This window comes from Liolophura sinensis, chromosome 9, assembly GCF_032854445.1.
Source record: "Liolophura sinensis isolate JHLJ2023 chromosome 9, CUHK_Ljap_v2, whole genome shotgun sequence".
Taxonomy (NCBI): Eukaryota; Metazoa; Mollusca; class Polyplacophora; order Chitonida; family Chitonidae; genus Liolophura; species Liolophura sinensis.
The window spans coordinates 8,257,079-8,273,084 of NC_088303.1; the positions used below are offsets into that span (position 1 = coordinate 8,257,079).

The 16,006-nt window shown below is 39.4% G+C and overlaps 1 protein-coding gene across 2 annotated transcripts in view; it reads right to left on the bottom strand.

The window, feature by feature from the left end:
• The window catches only part of LOC135474758 (lysine--tRNA ligase-like), a 29,046-nt gene that overhangs the window by 10,386 nt on the left and 2,654 nt on the right, over window positions 1–16,006 (bottom strand). The window contains exons 2-11 of one of the 2 annotated variants that reach the window (XM_064754344.1): window positions 14,483–14,699; window positions 11,879–12,008; window positions 11,327–11,492; window positions 11,012–11,105; window positions 9,471–9,553; window positions 8,817–8,920; window positions 7,291–7,416; window positions 6,173–6,292; window positions 5,412–5,574; window positions 1,129–1,388 (exon numbers count right to left, since the gene is read on the bottom strand). In XM_064754344.1, coding sequence (XP_064610414.1) covers window positions 1,129–1,388; window positions 5,412–5,574; window positions 6,173–6,292; window positions 7,291–7,416; window positions 8,817–8,920; window positions 9,471–9,553; window positions 11,012–11,105; window positions 11,327–11,492; window positions 11,879–12,008; window positions 14,483–14,613 — 1,377 coding nt within the window. In that variant the 5' untranslated portion in view covers window positions 14,614–14,699. The remainder of the gene's footprint in view (window positions 1–1,128; window positions 1,389–5,411; window positions 5,575–6,172; window positions 6,293–7,290; window positions 7,417–8,816; window positions 8,921–9,470; window positions 9,554–11,011; window positions 11,106–11,326; window positions 11,493–11,878; window positions 12,009–14,482; window positions 14,700–16,006) is intronic. The other variant, XM_064754345.1, reaches the window with a different exon arrangement.

Consider the following 16,006-nt stretch of genomic DNA (forward strand, 5'->3'; position numbering starts at 1 on the left):
CTGAATGGTGAACCTAGCCCATCTAAAGCTCACTGAATGGTGAAACTAACCCATCTAAAGCTCACTGAATGGTGAACCTAACCCATCTAAAGCTCACTGAATGGTGAACCTAACCCATCTAAACCTCACTGAATGGTGAACCTAACCCATCTAAAGCTCACTGAATGGTGAACCTAACCCATCTAAAGCTCACTGAATGGTGAACGTAACCCATCTAAGCTCACTGAATGATGAACCTAACCCATCTAAAGCTCACTGAATGGTGAACCTAACCCATCTAAAGCTCACTGAATGGTGAACCTAACCCATCTAAAGCTCATTGAATGGTGAACCTAACCCATCTAAAGCTCACTGAATGATGAACCTAGCCCATCTAAAGCTCACTGAAAGATGAACCTAACCCATCTAAAGCTCACTGAATGGTGAACCTAACCCATCTAAAGCTCACTGAATGGTGAACGTAACCCATCTAAAGCTCACTGAATGGTGAACCTCACCCATCTAAAGCTCACTAAATGGTGAACCTAGCCCATCTAAAGAAACTCTGCTTCAATTCCCACAGGAGGAATTTATCTTTTTAATTTATTTATTTATTTATTTATTTGAATGGTGTTTTACGCCATACATAAGAATATGACGGCGACCAGCATTATGGTGGGATGAAACCAGGCAGAACCCTGGGGAAACCACAACCATCCGCAGGTTGCTGATAGACCTCCCTCTGAGGCTCCCTCTTTTCACTTTAGGAGACTTCTGTGACTATAGTGTTTAAGTCCCCAGTCCTAATTGTTCTTGGCTCTTTTTTTATGGTCTTATATAAAGTTAGCTGACCATTTGCCTTCCATCAATATGTTGTATACCACAATCAAGTGACAAAGTTCACTAGTAACTTGCCAAAGGGTGGATGGTTTAACTCCAGCACTGTGGTTTCCATTACCCATAAGACCGGCTGCCACAGCATAAGTGAAAACTTTGTATGACAATAAAAAACAATAAAATAAGCACAGATGTAATATTAAAAACTGACTGCTCTTATTTTCTGAACAGCCTGTGACAAAATCAAAGCTTGGGTTAAAGAGACTACTTGGGCATGTTACTTTTCATAGCTCCCTATGGACATGTCATTACCTTATCCAGCAAGCGGGCTGCAGTTCTTGGATTGGGACAATCTACCCCGAGCCTCGTGCACAGGGAATCCAGCTGTTTACGAGCTTCCTCAGTCTCCAGAGTCTGAGGGTCAGGCAGCTTCACATTGAGGATACGCTCAAGCTCTGGGAACATCTTGATGCGCCTGAAGGGTCGGGAACAGTCTATAGTCACCTCTTCGCCGTCAGGACCATCGGGGTGGTACTTCAACAGGTGGCTGCCAGTGATGTTCTCAACCACTCCTGCAAAATAACAACAAAACCAGGGATTACAAGGTGCTTTGTTTTTTCCTTTAATATTTATCTATTTATTTGATTGGTGTTTTACGCCGTACTCAAGAATATTTCACTTATATTACAGTGGCCAGCATTATGGTGGGTGGAAACCGGGCAGAGCCCGGGGGAAACCCACGACCATCTGCAGGTTGCTGGCAGACCTTTTCCTTAAATACAGCCAAAGAAGTTGACTGAGTGAAGGGGGTTGAGAAAATGGAAAGACACACATGTGCATACATGTATAGGCTTACACAGACCTACCAGTGATGAGAGTCTTGTAGTTACATACATGTATAGGCCTACACAGACCTACAGGTACTGAGAGTCTTGTAGTTACATACATCTATAGGCCTCCAGAGACCTACCGGTACAGAGACTCTAGTAGTTACATACATGTATAGGCTTACACAGACCTACCAGTGATGAGAGTCTTGTAGTTACATACATGTATAGGCTTACACAGACCTACCAGTACAGAGAGTCTTGTAGTTACATACATGTATAGGCCTACATAGACCTACAGGTACAGAGATACTTGTAGTAACATACATGTATAGGCCTACACAGACCTACAGGTACTGAGAGTCTTGTAGTTACATACATGTATAGGTCTACACAGACCTACAGGTACTGAGAGGTTTGTAGTTACATACATGTATAGGCCTACACAGACCTACCAGTACAGAGAGTCTTGTAGTTACATACATGTATAGGTCTACACAGACCTACAGGTGCTGAGAGTTTTGTAGTTACACACATGTATAGGTCTACACAGACCTACAGGTGCTGAGAGTTTTGTAGTTACACACATGTATAGGTCTACACAGACGTACAGGTGCTGAGAGTTTTGTAGTTACACACATGTATAGGTCTACACAGACCTACAGGTGCTGAGAGTTTTGTAGTTACACACATGTATAGGTCTACACAGACCTACAGGTGCTGAGATTTTTGTAGTTACATACATGTATAGGCCTACACAGACCTACAGGTACTGAGAGTTTTGTAGTTACACACATGTATAGGCCTACACAGACCTACAGGTACAGAGAGTCTTGTAATTACATACATGTATGGGCCTACACAGACCTACAGGTACAGAGAGTCTTGTAGTTACATACATGTATAGGCCTACACAGACCTACCGGTACAGAGAGTCTTGTAGTTACATACATGTATAGGCCTACACAGACCTACCGGTACAGAGAGTCTTGTAGTTACATACATGTATAGGCCTATACAGACCTACAGGTACTGAGAGTCTTGTAGTTACATACATGTATAGGCCTACACAGACCTACAGGTGCTGAGAGTTTTGTAGTTACACACATGTATAGGCCTACACAGACCTACAGGTACAGAGAGTCTTGTAATTACATACATGTATGGGCCTACACAGACCTACCGGTACAGAGAGTCTTGTAGTTACATACATGCATAGGCCTACACAGACCTACCGGTACAGAGAGTCTTGTAGTTACATACATGTATAGGCCTACACAGACCTACCGGTACAGAGAGTCTTGTAGTTACATACATGTATAGGCCTACACAGACCTACAAGTGCTGAGAGTCTTGTAGTTACATACATGTATAGGTCTACACAGACCTACAGGTACAGAGAGTCTTGTAGTTACACACATGTATAGGTCTACACAGACCTACAGGTGCTGAGAGTTTTGTAGTTACATACATGTATAGGTCTACACAGACCTACCAGTACAGAGAGTCTTGTAGTTACATACATGTATAGGCCTACACAGACCTACAAGTGCTGAGAGTCTTGTAGTTACATACATGTATAGGTCTACACAGACCTACAGGTACAGAGAGTCTTGTAGTTACACACATGTATAGGCCTACACAGACCTACAAGTGCTGAGAGTCTTGTAGTTACATACATGTATAGGTCTACACAGACCTACAGGTACAGAGAGTCTTGTAGTTACACACATGTATAGGTCTACACAGACCTACAGGTACAGAGAGTCTTGTAATTACATACATGTATAGGTCTACACAGACCTACAGGTACAGAGAGTCTTGTAGTTACACACATGTATAGGTCTACACAGACCTACAGGTGCTGAGAGTTTTGTAGTTACATACATGTATAGGTCTACACAGACCTACAGGTACTGAGAGTCTTGTAGTTACATACATGTATAGGTCTACACAGACCTACCGGTACAGAGAGTCTTGTAGTTACATACATGTATAGGCCTACACAGACCTACAGGTACTGAGAGTTTTGTAGTTACATACATGTATGGGCCTACACAGACCTACCAGTACAGAGAGTCTTGTAGTTACATACATGTATGGGCCTACACAGACCTACAGGTACTGAGAGTCTTGTAGTTACATACATGTATAGGTCTACACAGACCTACCAGTACAGAGTCTTGTAGTTACATACATGTATGGGCCTACACAGACCTACCGGTACAGAGAGTCTTGTAGTTACATACATGTATAGGTCTACACAGACCTACAGGTACTGAGAGTCTTGTAGTTACATACATGTATAGGCCTACACAGACCTACAAGTGCTGAGAGTCTTGTAGTTACATACATGTATAGGCCTACACAGACCTACCGGTAGTGAGAGTTTTGTAGTTACATTTAGGACTACCATATGTATTATGTACATGTCGAATGCCCAGAATTACGTTGTGATAATCCATCTCCCATTGTTTTAATCTCTAGATCACGAGGATTAGCAACACCGCAGGAAACAATGAAGGAATAAAGACATCCATGATGATACCTGTTTTACATGCTTGAAAGATTTCGACCATATTATATCTTGGAAAATTTTAAGATCTGTTTTTTAGTATTCTCTTAAATATGTGAAAACTGATTCCCGTGAACATATTTTTGGAGAAAATCGGGAAAAATAAATTCCAGCGAATAAAAAGTACTTTACATTCACTGACCATCAGTGTAGAAATAAATCCATACATTGGGAGCAGCATTAGGATGACTTAATGCAGTATAGTAGCAGAACTTGCTGTATAGTAACCCAAATGACAATGTTTTTAACCCTTCCTACATCTTCACAACAAACACGAGAGAAAGTCACAATTATCACAGGAGTCATTCTTCACAACTGCAGGTTGTCGTACATTAGCCTTTGGTCAAACCTTCAGTTTCTGAAAACTACCAAGTCGTGGAGAGCATCGCACACGTAAACTACTTTGAAGATCTACTTTCGATTTTGACAGGACCGTTTGCTTTAACTCTTGCCTGTACACTATAGCTTTCAGAAATTTAGGCATACACACAAATCATCGTGCGTCTTCATAACGCTCTGTTTTAATGTTTGAAGAGTGTCATCTAATTTCAAAGCGCATTTACGCCAGCACGCCCCTTATCTGTAGCACTGGAGTCAAGGTCAAATGGCACACCCGACGTCTGATGACTTCCACATTCTTTTTTTTCACCATTTTGGTGACTAACAAAGAGCTCAATTGCCGTAAGGTAGGCCTGCACATTATTCCCTATGTGACGTAAATCTTTTTGCTACATACGCTATCATAGGCAATCAGGGTACCGACTGGGATGTAACATTTACCATCTTAATCCTCAAAATAGCACATGCTCATTCGATAACATTTCATGGCACAAAAAAAAAAATCAATGAAAGCACAACTCCAAATAAATTAAGATCTTTGTTCAATCCATAACCATAACATATAAATCCCAACAAAACAATGAAGAAACCATCACAAAAGGAAGCTAATATTTGACCATAACGGTCTATTTCATTAAGCGCACTGACACGTCGTACTTGGGTAAAACTACTTCCAGCAATTTCTTCACACTTTTTCATGCCTCTATAATGCCTCTCTGGCAATTCTCACCAACAGACCCACAAAAAAATATTTCAGACCAAATTTACGGCTAACTTTTCGCACTCTTTTATCTGAACCTGATGTAATTTTGATGTTTTCTCCACCCTTAAGGAATTATTACTGCAATTCTTACCTGCAACCAGGGCCTCAGTCATCTCCATGACATCATTGTAATCGGCATACGCCATATAGAACTCACAGCTGGTGAACTCAGGATTATGGGTCAGGTCAATTCCCTCATTTCTGAACACACGCCCAACTTCGTACACTCTATCCAGTCCCCCTACAATCAGCATCTACAGCAGACATACCACAGGGATTAGCTATTGTCAATGCTGACATAATGTGAATGACCATCCCGCAGGTATGACCACAGATAAATGCCTAACAGACTGAAACTTGTCTCGATGAAGTCAGGTACAAATTTACTTTAATACAATAAACCGTACAAGGAAACAGCACAAAAATGGTCTTAACTTCATTGAAAATTGCTCAAATTGCCCAACAGCTTGACTTGATCTGTAACTTTTTCATTGGTGAGGCCATTTTGCCTATTTCATTTCAAGTGATAATCCATTTTGAAAAAAGTCTGGAGAACTGATTTTTGATGGACTGAATGTATAGTCCCATCCAGTATGAATAGAGATTAATGTAATTCCTCATTGTTCTCGCATGTTTGCAAGGTGTATTTTCAAGCACATTCTGAAGACATTACTCAGTGTTGACTGATAAAATTAAATGCCTTGTGAAGCCAAGTTTTATCCCCAAAACAAAATTAAAATGAGCAAAAATTGGACTGAAAGTTGCCCTTTCGTATGCAAAAAGGTTGAGGAATTATTAGTGCACAGCAAATCCTGGACCTGTCTGGATATTTTCCAGCTGAGCGATTCTTACCTTGTGGTAAAGTTCTGGTGCAACTCTCAAATACAAGTCCATGTTCAAGTCGTTGTGATGAGTGATAAACGGCTTGGCAGTGGCACCCCCTGGAATCATGCTCATGGTTGGTGTCTCCACCTACAGCCCAGCAAATATGTAAAGTCTTGGAATAGATACAGATCTACAGAGTTGTGCATTAAAGCAAAGAGGAAACTTTAACACTGTAAATGTATCTAAATCCCAACAAGAACATATTTAATACATGTATGTGCCAATTATGATGATGATGTGAAAAGAAAGATAAAAAGAAAAAAAATTCAAATGTAACTCAATGTTTCTTATCGTACTCAGTATTGTTACACTTGTTTGATCAGTGTTGAACACCATACTCATACCATCACTAGGTAGCTGACAAACCTCCAGACTTAAAAGTCGTTGCCAAAGCAGCAACTGCTGGGTTCAAGCACACCACTTCATTAGTCCAGGTGTTGACAGTTGCAGCTGACAAGTGCTTTAGCAACACTCTTAACTTGAATCGGTTTATTTATTTATCTATTTATGTGGTTGGTGTTCTACTCCATACACAAGAATATTTCATTTATACAATGGCGGCCAGCATTATGTGGGAAGAAACCGAGCAGAGCCCAGAGGTAAACCACGACCATCTGCAGGTTGCGGCCAGACCTTCCAATATAAATCCACATCCCACATCGTTATAAAAAAAAAACACCAGGCCAAATGTATACATGAATCAATGAAGCATCCAACAAAGATGGCAAACCTTATTATCTGAGTGATATTACATAATGGAGATATCACAGTTTAATTGAAAAAATCAAAAGTGCCGCCAAGTTATCAATTATAATTTAAATTATCATGAGCATGAGTTATTTCTATAGCCGAGAACGCCCATGTTTCCACTGATGTTATCAATACTCTGGTTTACGAAAGATGTGACATGATTTTTCCAGTCTCTCTAACAAGGGAACCTCCCAATGTCTCATGCTGTGGCCGTTCAGGTCTGTTTCCACCTCTCTCCCAAAATCACTAAGGTTAAATTATTTGTTGTCTTTTCTTTTAAAGCTCGAGAATCAAGTATTGTTTCCTCTGTACATCTGAATCTGGCTGTTGCCTACCTCCAAGAATCCTTGGTCATCAAAAAATCTGCGAACATAGTTGATGATCTTTGCTCGTGTGATGAACTTTTGTCGGACTGGTTCGTTTATAATCAAGTCCAGGTACCGCTGTCTGTATCGAGTTTCCTATACAACAACAACAAAGTCAAATTATAATAATAATAAATTATATACTAAATTATACCAAATACAATTTCTTGTAAATCGTATAACAGGTGACGAGTCTGCAGTTCTCTCTCAAGAAATCCACTTCCACATGACCAGCTTTACTCAATGAGGAGATCCTGAGAGTGCTTTCACTGCCTTGCTATCCCTCCCATAACGGCCACACTGCGGGACCCTGAGGGTAACATCTGAGTACTGTCTCTTGCCATCCTCTCCATTTGTGAGGAGACGCTACTCACAAGGTATCTTCACCAATGTACTCTGAGGCTTCAGCCAATGAAACTTTCAACTCCAATAACACGACTTTGAACTCTGCTAATAATAAAAAAGGACTAGGCCTAGAGAGTACACCCAGACGAGAGATGACAGTGTGATAGTCGGCAAATGGTCACACATATTATCTGTGAAATTCGGCCACTGATTTACCTGTCAGGGTTTTATTCCAACTTATCATGTATCTGCTTAAACAGTAGCAATGTCCTATACCACAATGGCTTAAGCAGAAGCAGGTTAAGAAAAATGCAGTGATGTTTATAGTTGCAATGTATTAGACGAAACTGATCTAGGATTACCCGAAAAGCTGCGTTGTCATCACATTAAAACAACACGAAGGCATCAGGCCTCGGGGATGCTTAGTCCACCTGCACAATTTGATGTCACACTGTGACCCGATTTCCTGCAGTATATACAAATTTCTTTTTTTCTTCTTCCCCACATATTTTGGACTCGTATATCGCCATACATAAACTAAGACTGGATAAGTTCTTTTACTCTGTTAATCGTGAAATTAAGATCTTGGGTTACACAAAATCTTAAGTACGGTCTACCTGACCTACATCATTACTTGTACTGTTTGAAATGAGTTTACAGTTAATCATTCTGAAATGTCTCAAACATCGTTTTGTTTCACGATAACATCACAATGCTGCACATTTTACTGTCATATTTCATAAATCACAGCCATTTTTTTCGAAATCAAGATCGTTTTTTGTTATATTTTAGCACCACATTGAAAATTGCTGACACTCTGCTCATGTTCAAGCCTAAATTTCTTTCAATTTTTAGACTGCTGGTAGAAATAAAATCATCATCCATGCCCCAGGAGTGTGATATTGAATTTTATCCTGTTCCTGGCCACATTACTGTACGAATACCAGCATACTCAGCCCGTCATAAAATAAACAGATGAGCCATTCCATGTCGCTAAGCAACAACATCAGAGAACAACAGAACATAGCTATGTTGTCATAATGTGGAATCTGAAAACTCCAGAACTAATAATTGTAGTCATCCTCTCCAGGTGATGAGGCTGACCAATGCAACACCAACCCTCGGACAAGCAATCCACCATATACACTTACCTTATCCTTGACTCCATAATACAAATGGGGAAGTTGATGAAGACAGGGAGACAGCAACTGAAGCAACTTTGGTACAATGCTTAATTCACCCTTCTTGGTCTTCCCTGAAACACAGCAAAACACACTGTACAGAAAATCTACTGAACTTAGCAACTAATGTTTCCTAATGTTTCCTACAACCCCAAAAAATAAATTAAGATCATTTACGTAAAATAATAATACAAAAACACAGTAAATGACCTGAAATTTCACCCAAAAGTTTTAGAGGCAAACAAATGCCATAAAAATTATATACTGGTGCAATAACTAACATTCTTTCAGCAAGTTATCATCCTACCTTACAAACAAATCGCAAACACGCTCCTAAGGACAACAGGATTTTGCCACAGGCAACAAAAATCTAGGTCATAGACAGAATGTTTGCTACAGCATTAACACATCTCACTAAGCAACACAAAACATCAATGTAAGACCAAAAATTTCTTAACGACATACAAGTGAGACATTGTTTCTTTCTTGTGTTTTTGAGCAAAATTAATAAAAACAAAAGACATCAGAAAGCACAAGGGTGGATTAGAAAACAGGACAAGGCACATGGTACATTTTAACTGAGATTTCATGGGAAGTTTTAGTTTGCAGTTTAATATGTCTCACCTGGCATGCCTCTCACACCTAGTATGTCGCCCCTCCTTAGGATCTCATTCACCTTCAGGAACTCTTCTTCGGATGAATAGTACCTATAAATATAGGCTAGCATACAGTACACACATTTAAAGTTTACACAACCTACTATTACTTGCTTTAGTCATGGATCCCTTGCTCAGCATCTTTTGAAAAAAAGATCCCATACACCACCATGCCAATTTCCATTTAAATATATATTTGTTTGAGTGATGATGGACACACCAGACTCCAGAATTGTTCACTTATGCAATGGTGGTCCGTTTTATGGTTGGGGGGAAACAAAGTGCTCTGGAATAAACCACTGATAAACCATCTTTGGCAAGATGGTGACAAACTTTCCAATGTGTGAGTTAGACATGTCCACACCATATGAGGAAAAGACAAGAGGTCTTTCAACAAACATAAGTGATTCGTGAGTGGTGCATTTATTTAGTTATTTATCTAGTTGATTGGCACGGTCGGAGAGGAAGGCAGCATGTGCTGGACTTGAAACTCAAGGCGACCGCATTGGTGAGAAGCTCCTGGGTTATTACACTGCGTTAGCACGCTAACTAACTGAGCCAAAGAGGCCTCCCTGAGTGGTGCACCTACCAACAATCTTTTCTTTATTAAGTTTGTAGGTTAGTGTTTTATTGGCATGTTTTATTTGACATGTTTTATGCACAAATTTCATCCATAAAAGAGATTATCACATATCTGACAGGATTAAACCAATTCAAAGTCACTGGATCAATCTCTAGATGGCTTGATTTATTGATTTATTGATGTTGAATGCCATGCTTAAACATTTTCACTGATATGACAGCAGCCAGGTTTATGGCTGGAGGAAACCGGAGTGTTCAAAGTACACAACCGCACCAACCAGCCTTCGTGACACATGCTGCAGAACAATTGGTGAGAGCTGGATACGGCGGAGGTGGAATATAGCACGTGGAGGTGAGATACAGTGGAGGTGGATACAGCGTGTGGAGGTGGAATACAGCATGTGGAGGTGGAATACAGTGTGTGGAGGTGGAATATAGCACGTGGAGGTGAGATACAGCATGTGGAGGTGGATACAGCGTGTGGAGGGGGATACAGCGTGTGGAGGGGGATATAGCGTGTGAAGGGGGATACAGCATGTGAAGGTGGATATTGTGTGTGGACGGTGGACACAGCCTGTGGAGATGGATACAGCATGTGGAGGTGGAATACAGCATGTGGAGATGGAATACAGCACATGGAGGTGGAATACAGCATGTGGAGGGGGGATACAGCTTGTGGAGGAGGGATACAGCGTGTGGAGGTGGATACAGCGTGTGGAGGAGGGATACAGCATGTGGAGGTGGATACAGCGTGTGGAGGTGGATACAACGTGTGGAACTGGATCCAGCATATGGAACTGTTTTCAGTAGGTGGAGCTGCTTTCAGCATGTGGAACGGAATGCAGCATGTGGAGCTGGATTCCATATGTGGAGCAATGTTCACAATTATTCAAACAGTATGAATCTTAAACATTTCTATGAGCTCACTTTGCATTTGCCATGACTTGAATCTTCAGTCCCTCACCCCGCAGATCGTAGAATATCAATCTCTGGCCAGCTTCCCTCTTGGCATGTATACGCCCTGAAACATTGATACATACAGCTAAACAAAACTTCAGTTATGATATTAAAGACAGAGCCCAGTCGATTTTGAACCAGCACCTTGTGTGTCCTAATGATTGAAAAGACACGGCAAAATCCTCTAATTAGCTACCTAATCATCAGAGAATGGAATATTTCCACGTGATCTGTTATCATGGTTGTTAAACAGCACCTGTCGGTCAGCACAGGTGTGTCCCTCACCTGCCACACTGACGTCTACATCCTCTAAAATCTCCCCAGATGGCGTATCATTGTATTTGCTGATGAAATCCTCCAGCGACAAGGTTACATGAAACTTGTGAGGGTAAGGGTTTTCTCCCTTTTGTTTCAGTTCAGTAATCTGGGCTAAACGCAGCTTGAAATACTCCTGTAAATTGGGAAAAAAAGAATGTAAAAAATTTTACTTCTCACATCTATTTTTCTGTAGGTTAAATCCTGTTATGTCAAAGATTCTAAACATCTAAACATAGTCTGCAAGGTTGGGAATGCAGTTAGCCTGTCTTAATTTATGAGAATATGTAAATGGAGAAAACTGTGAAACTTATTTGGTGCTATACAGAGAAAGAAAGTCAAATAAATTGATGAAAAAAGGCTTAATTTTGGAAGACAAACAAGACACTTTGACAGCTGTTTTTAACAAAATTCTTCATGCACTCTGCACAAATCAATCCCCATGGAGGCTTTTAATATAATTTATGTTAACCCAGTCCTAGAGTGAATCTTTGAAGATTTCATTTTTACACATGAGCTTACATTAGGGTCAATCTGAGCCTCATCAATGGGTGGAGGCTTTGCCTCTGCCGCTGCAGCTTGCTCCTCCTTCTCTGCTTTCTCCGCCTTTTCCTTGGCCTTCTGCTCGGCCTTGAGTCGCCGCTTCTGCTCGCTACAACAACAACAAAAACTCTACTGATTCAGATTAATAGGTCCATACAAATTCCAAGCTATTGTTTTTATTGTATCAATCAAAATGCTCACACATGTATGAAGAAGTGTTGCATATGTTTCTATATGTACACAATCATGTGAAAAGCAAGCATTTTTTTCTTCATTAAAACAACAAAGAGTTAATACAAGCTTGGAAATAAACTTCAGAGCATGTTCTTCAACCTATTGTGTTTAGACAGGAGACAACTGCTTTGTACATGACAAAACTGCCATTTAAATAACATTGTAATTTTTTTTTATTAATATGCAAAACTGGAAAATTTTACAATCTCCGACTTTAAAAATTATTTACAGACTTCTACATGTACAAGTAATCTTTAGTCACAAAATAAACAGCCTGACAAAGAAAATTCATAATTAACCCGTAAAGAGTATAATGCCTAAGAATGGCCCTTCTCTAAAAAAAAACAAAAGAAATGCTTTTTGTTACTATTAAAGGTAAGTACACAAGAAAATGATTACACTGCATATATAGTACAGTAGAGTTTTATTTTCGGAATCGTTTATCTGCCAAAAATAGAAAAGAAAGAAAACTGTAGTATCATAAAAAAAATTGATTTTGCTATTTAAAAAAGTCTTAGTTTCTTCTCAGTGTACCTAATTACCTAAACCAGTTGTAGACTTTCACTTTTCGCTCACCAGCAACAGGCTATTGACTCACTGATAGCTCACCGGTAGCCAGCTAATAGCTGACCAAGAATTTGGAGATACATGTACGGGAATTCCCGAATGTCCATTCCTACTACCATGTACATAAAGTAAGATTTTTTCAACAACAAAAATATGAATTCCATTATAAAGGTGCTTCCAACAAAAAATTACTCAATAACAAGAAACTGTTGTTTTTGTCCTCCAATGTCATGATGCAATGATTTTTTGCTGTAAGGCAATGGTTATGTTTTAATCTTCGCTACAGTTAAAACTATTAGCAAATCGCACTGCTCTCTATAAATGCTGTTTGCCGCATTCAATTTCTCTTCTCCAAATACAATGGATACATTATTCAATAAATACAGTCACAAAATACATTGTTGTCAGAACAGCTAAAGCACCTCGTAAAAGCCTTGTGGTGAAAATAAATCCCCATGTGAAATATATCTTTTAAAAGAGTACATGTAGGAAAATATACGGTGACAGAAACAAAAGTGGGTGGTTTAAAACGGACATGGCCTACACTCCAGATTCCTCCATTTACGAGTCTGACCACCATTATACAGGTGAAACATTCTTGGGCACATCCTTACACACCAATCAAATGAGATGTGTTTTTTTTTTCTTTTCTAGGGAAGACTAGAAAACTGACAACCATTGAGTACTGCGTGGACACTCCAGTTGTGCACCAATTGACATAGTGTACATAGGTGGTGTTGTCCAATGAGGAGTAAAGGCAATGAAATACACTTAGTACTGAGATGTGCCTGCAGAACTGTATGTACACATGCACACAGCTATATTCACAGGGTCTCATTCAGGGCTAAATCTGTCTGCATTCCTCTGCCATAGTCGATTAAATCATTTAATAAGGATTCTGGGAAATTTTCTGGTTTAAGTTAAGAATTCCTCCCCTCCCTGGACTCTATGATTCACTGTAACCATGAATTCACATGATCATCTAATGGCATACAAGTGGCATTACTCTAAATCTTCAACCTTTCCAACCTTTAAAGCACTTCTTTCAGTGGAATTTATACATAAAATTATTACAAAAGTGATGTTAAAATATATGTTTGTGTCACTAAAGATGCAAGCTCCATAAAACTGCAAATTATTTCTCTACACCCAATAGTTCTCCAAATACATTTTAAAATACTGGTTGCATTGGTGGTTGAAAAGGTTGAAGAATTAGGGCATAATTATTATTTTTTTTTTTTTTACTTTCATAACATTTACATCTATCCTCTTTGGTGTAAACTACATTATTATGAAGTGGTGGGTGGGAGGGTAGGAGGTTGGGTAAGGTGAGTTGGATGATTTTGTCCCATTCAGGTACCTGACATACCTCCTGACTCCATGGGTCAACTGTAGTTTCAGTTTCCTACTCATCAGAGGAGATATCCAACAAAACTACCCCATTTAACCTAAGTCTCGCCTCTGAAGATGTACTTTCAGACTCATGAAAAAGGCCTCAAAATGATACTTTTGATGTTGACAATTATGTTTTTCTGTTACGAAACTGACCAAACAGCTTAACTTCACACAATACTCTGGTGTGGGGCCATAACATGTATGAGCCAATCAGAAATGTGACGCCTGAAAAATGCTCAACTTACGGCAAATAAAGTAAATAACAAACAAAATGTAGTTTTGTGTTCTAGCACATAAAGGGGCATTTTGCGAAAGAAACATGCACAAAGCGAGGACACCACAAATACATGTCTACAGGTAAGACTTTGGATGGGATATATGGCGTACCTTGAGATCTTTCTACAAATGGCCAAAGACGACAAGGAAGGGCACGGTCGCTGAGTGAGCAGAAGGAATTGTGGGATTGCTGCCCGCAGAGTTTTTTGACTGACAAACGACAGGAGCCTTGAAGATAACATAGCATCCTCCAGTGACTTCAGATCAAACTGTTACAGCCCCCCAGTAAACACACTGTCACAGGCCTAGCCTCTAGAACACCAACAACCTACCCAAACATACAAATAGTCAGTCTTACACACTTTTTAACTGCGATTATTACTTGTGACATCGGCTTTGATACACAAAAAAATTATTTAACATGGAAGACAAGACTTGCTATTTTTAAAAAATTTCAGTGAAACAAGAGCTTGCCAAGCTGGCATAAAGGTTTAGTTCTTATGTCCCACGGAAAAACTCTTCTGCATTTAGTATCAAATGGACTAAAACTTCTGCATTAGAACATGAATATTTTGATTGTTGTGCACTGTAAAACTGATTCACTGATTCACTGATAAAGAATCAGGTGAAATTTGATGTTTTCAACTTTTCTAGCTTCACTTGTACATTTGATCTATATAATACCTCATTTTTTTCATGTGATTGGATTCATTTCATTGGATTGGTCATATTGAAGAAATGTAACTCACTGAATTCTTCTTGTTCTTATCATATACAATGGTTAATAATAGCGAGTGGGTCTTCACTGACGCGAATGATTAAAGTACTGAGCCTGTCGCCTTTGGGCAGCCATTGAGGTCGCTCATTCAAATCCATCTCTTGCTGCTTCGGCTATGATGTAAGTCAGTTGATATGTCAGGCATCGGGCCAAAAAAGGCAAACCTTTTGTTTCCATGTATAAAAATCTGTCACTCATGAGTTAACTATCCTGCAACTACAGGGCAAAGTCTCCAGTTCTTTTTATTAGATTCTACGAAATATAACACAAAACACATAATCATTTAGACAAAGACTGGATTTCTTGAAATCAGTTCTACCACAAGACTGCATGGGCGTATACATGGTTAGTCAGACACATATCTGGATTCAAGTTTACTTTCAGTTTCTTAGAAAACCACATGAAAGGCAGAATACATTTCCAAGAATTACATTGTCTGAGTGGCCTACTTCTACAGCAATCCTATTATATAAAATGTGCATACATGCTGTAATTGATACGCATACACAACCATCATTCAAAGTTCTAAAAGCCTCCTCTTGCTGCTTCGGCTATGATGTAAGTCAGTTGGTTTGTCAGGCAGCGGGTGAAAGGAAGATATATATGTACTCATTGCACTGCCATTTCTTATATATATACAGATGTAAAGGATTCCACGCATTCCACACCAATGAATTAATTAAAAGCAATGTAAAATTATCAATAACAGATTTCTTTGAAAACTATTACAATGTAGCAAGCACTTTACAAAAAAGGAAAACATTTTGTTTCCATGTATAAAAATCTGTCACTCATGAGTTAACTGTCCTGTAACTACAGGGCAAAGTCTCCAGTTCTTTTATTAGATTCTGCGAAAT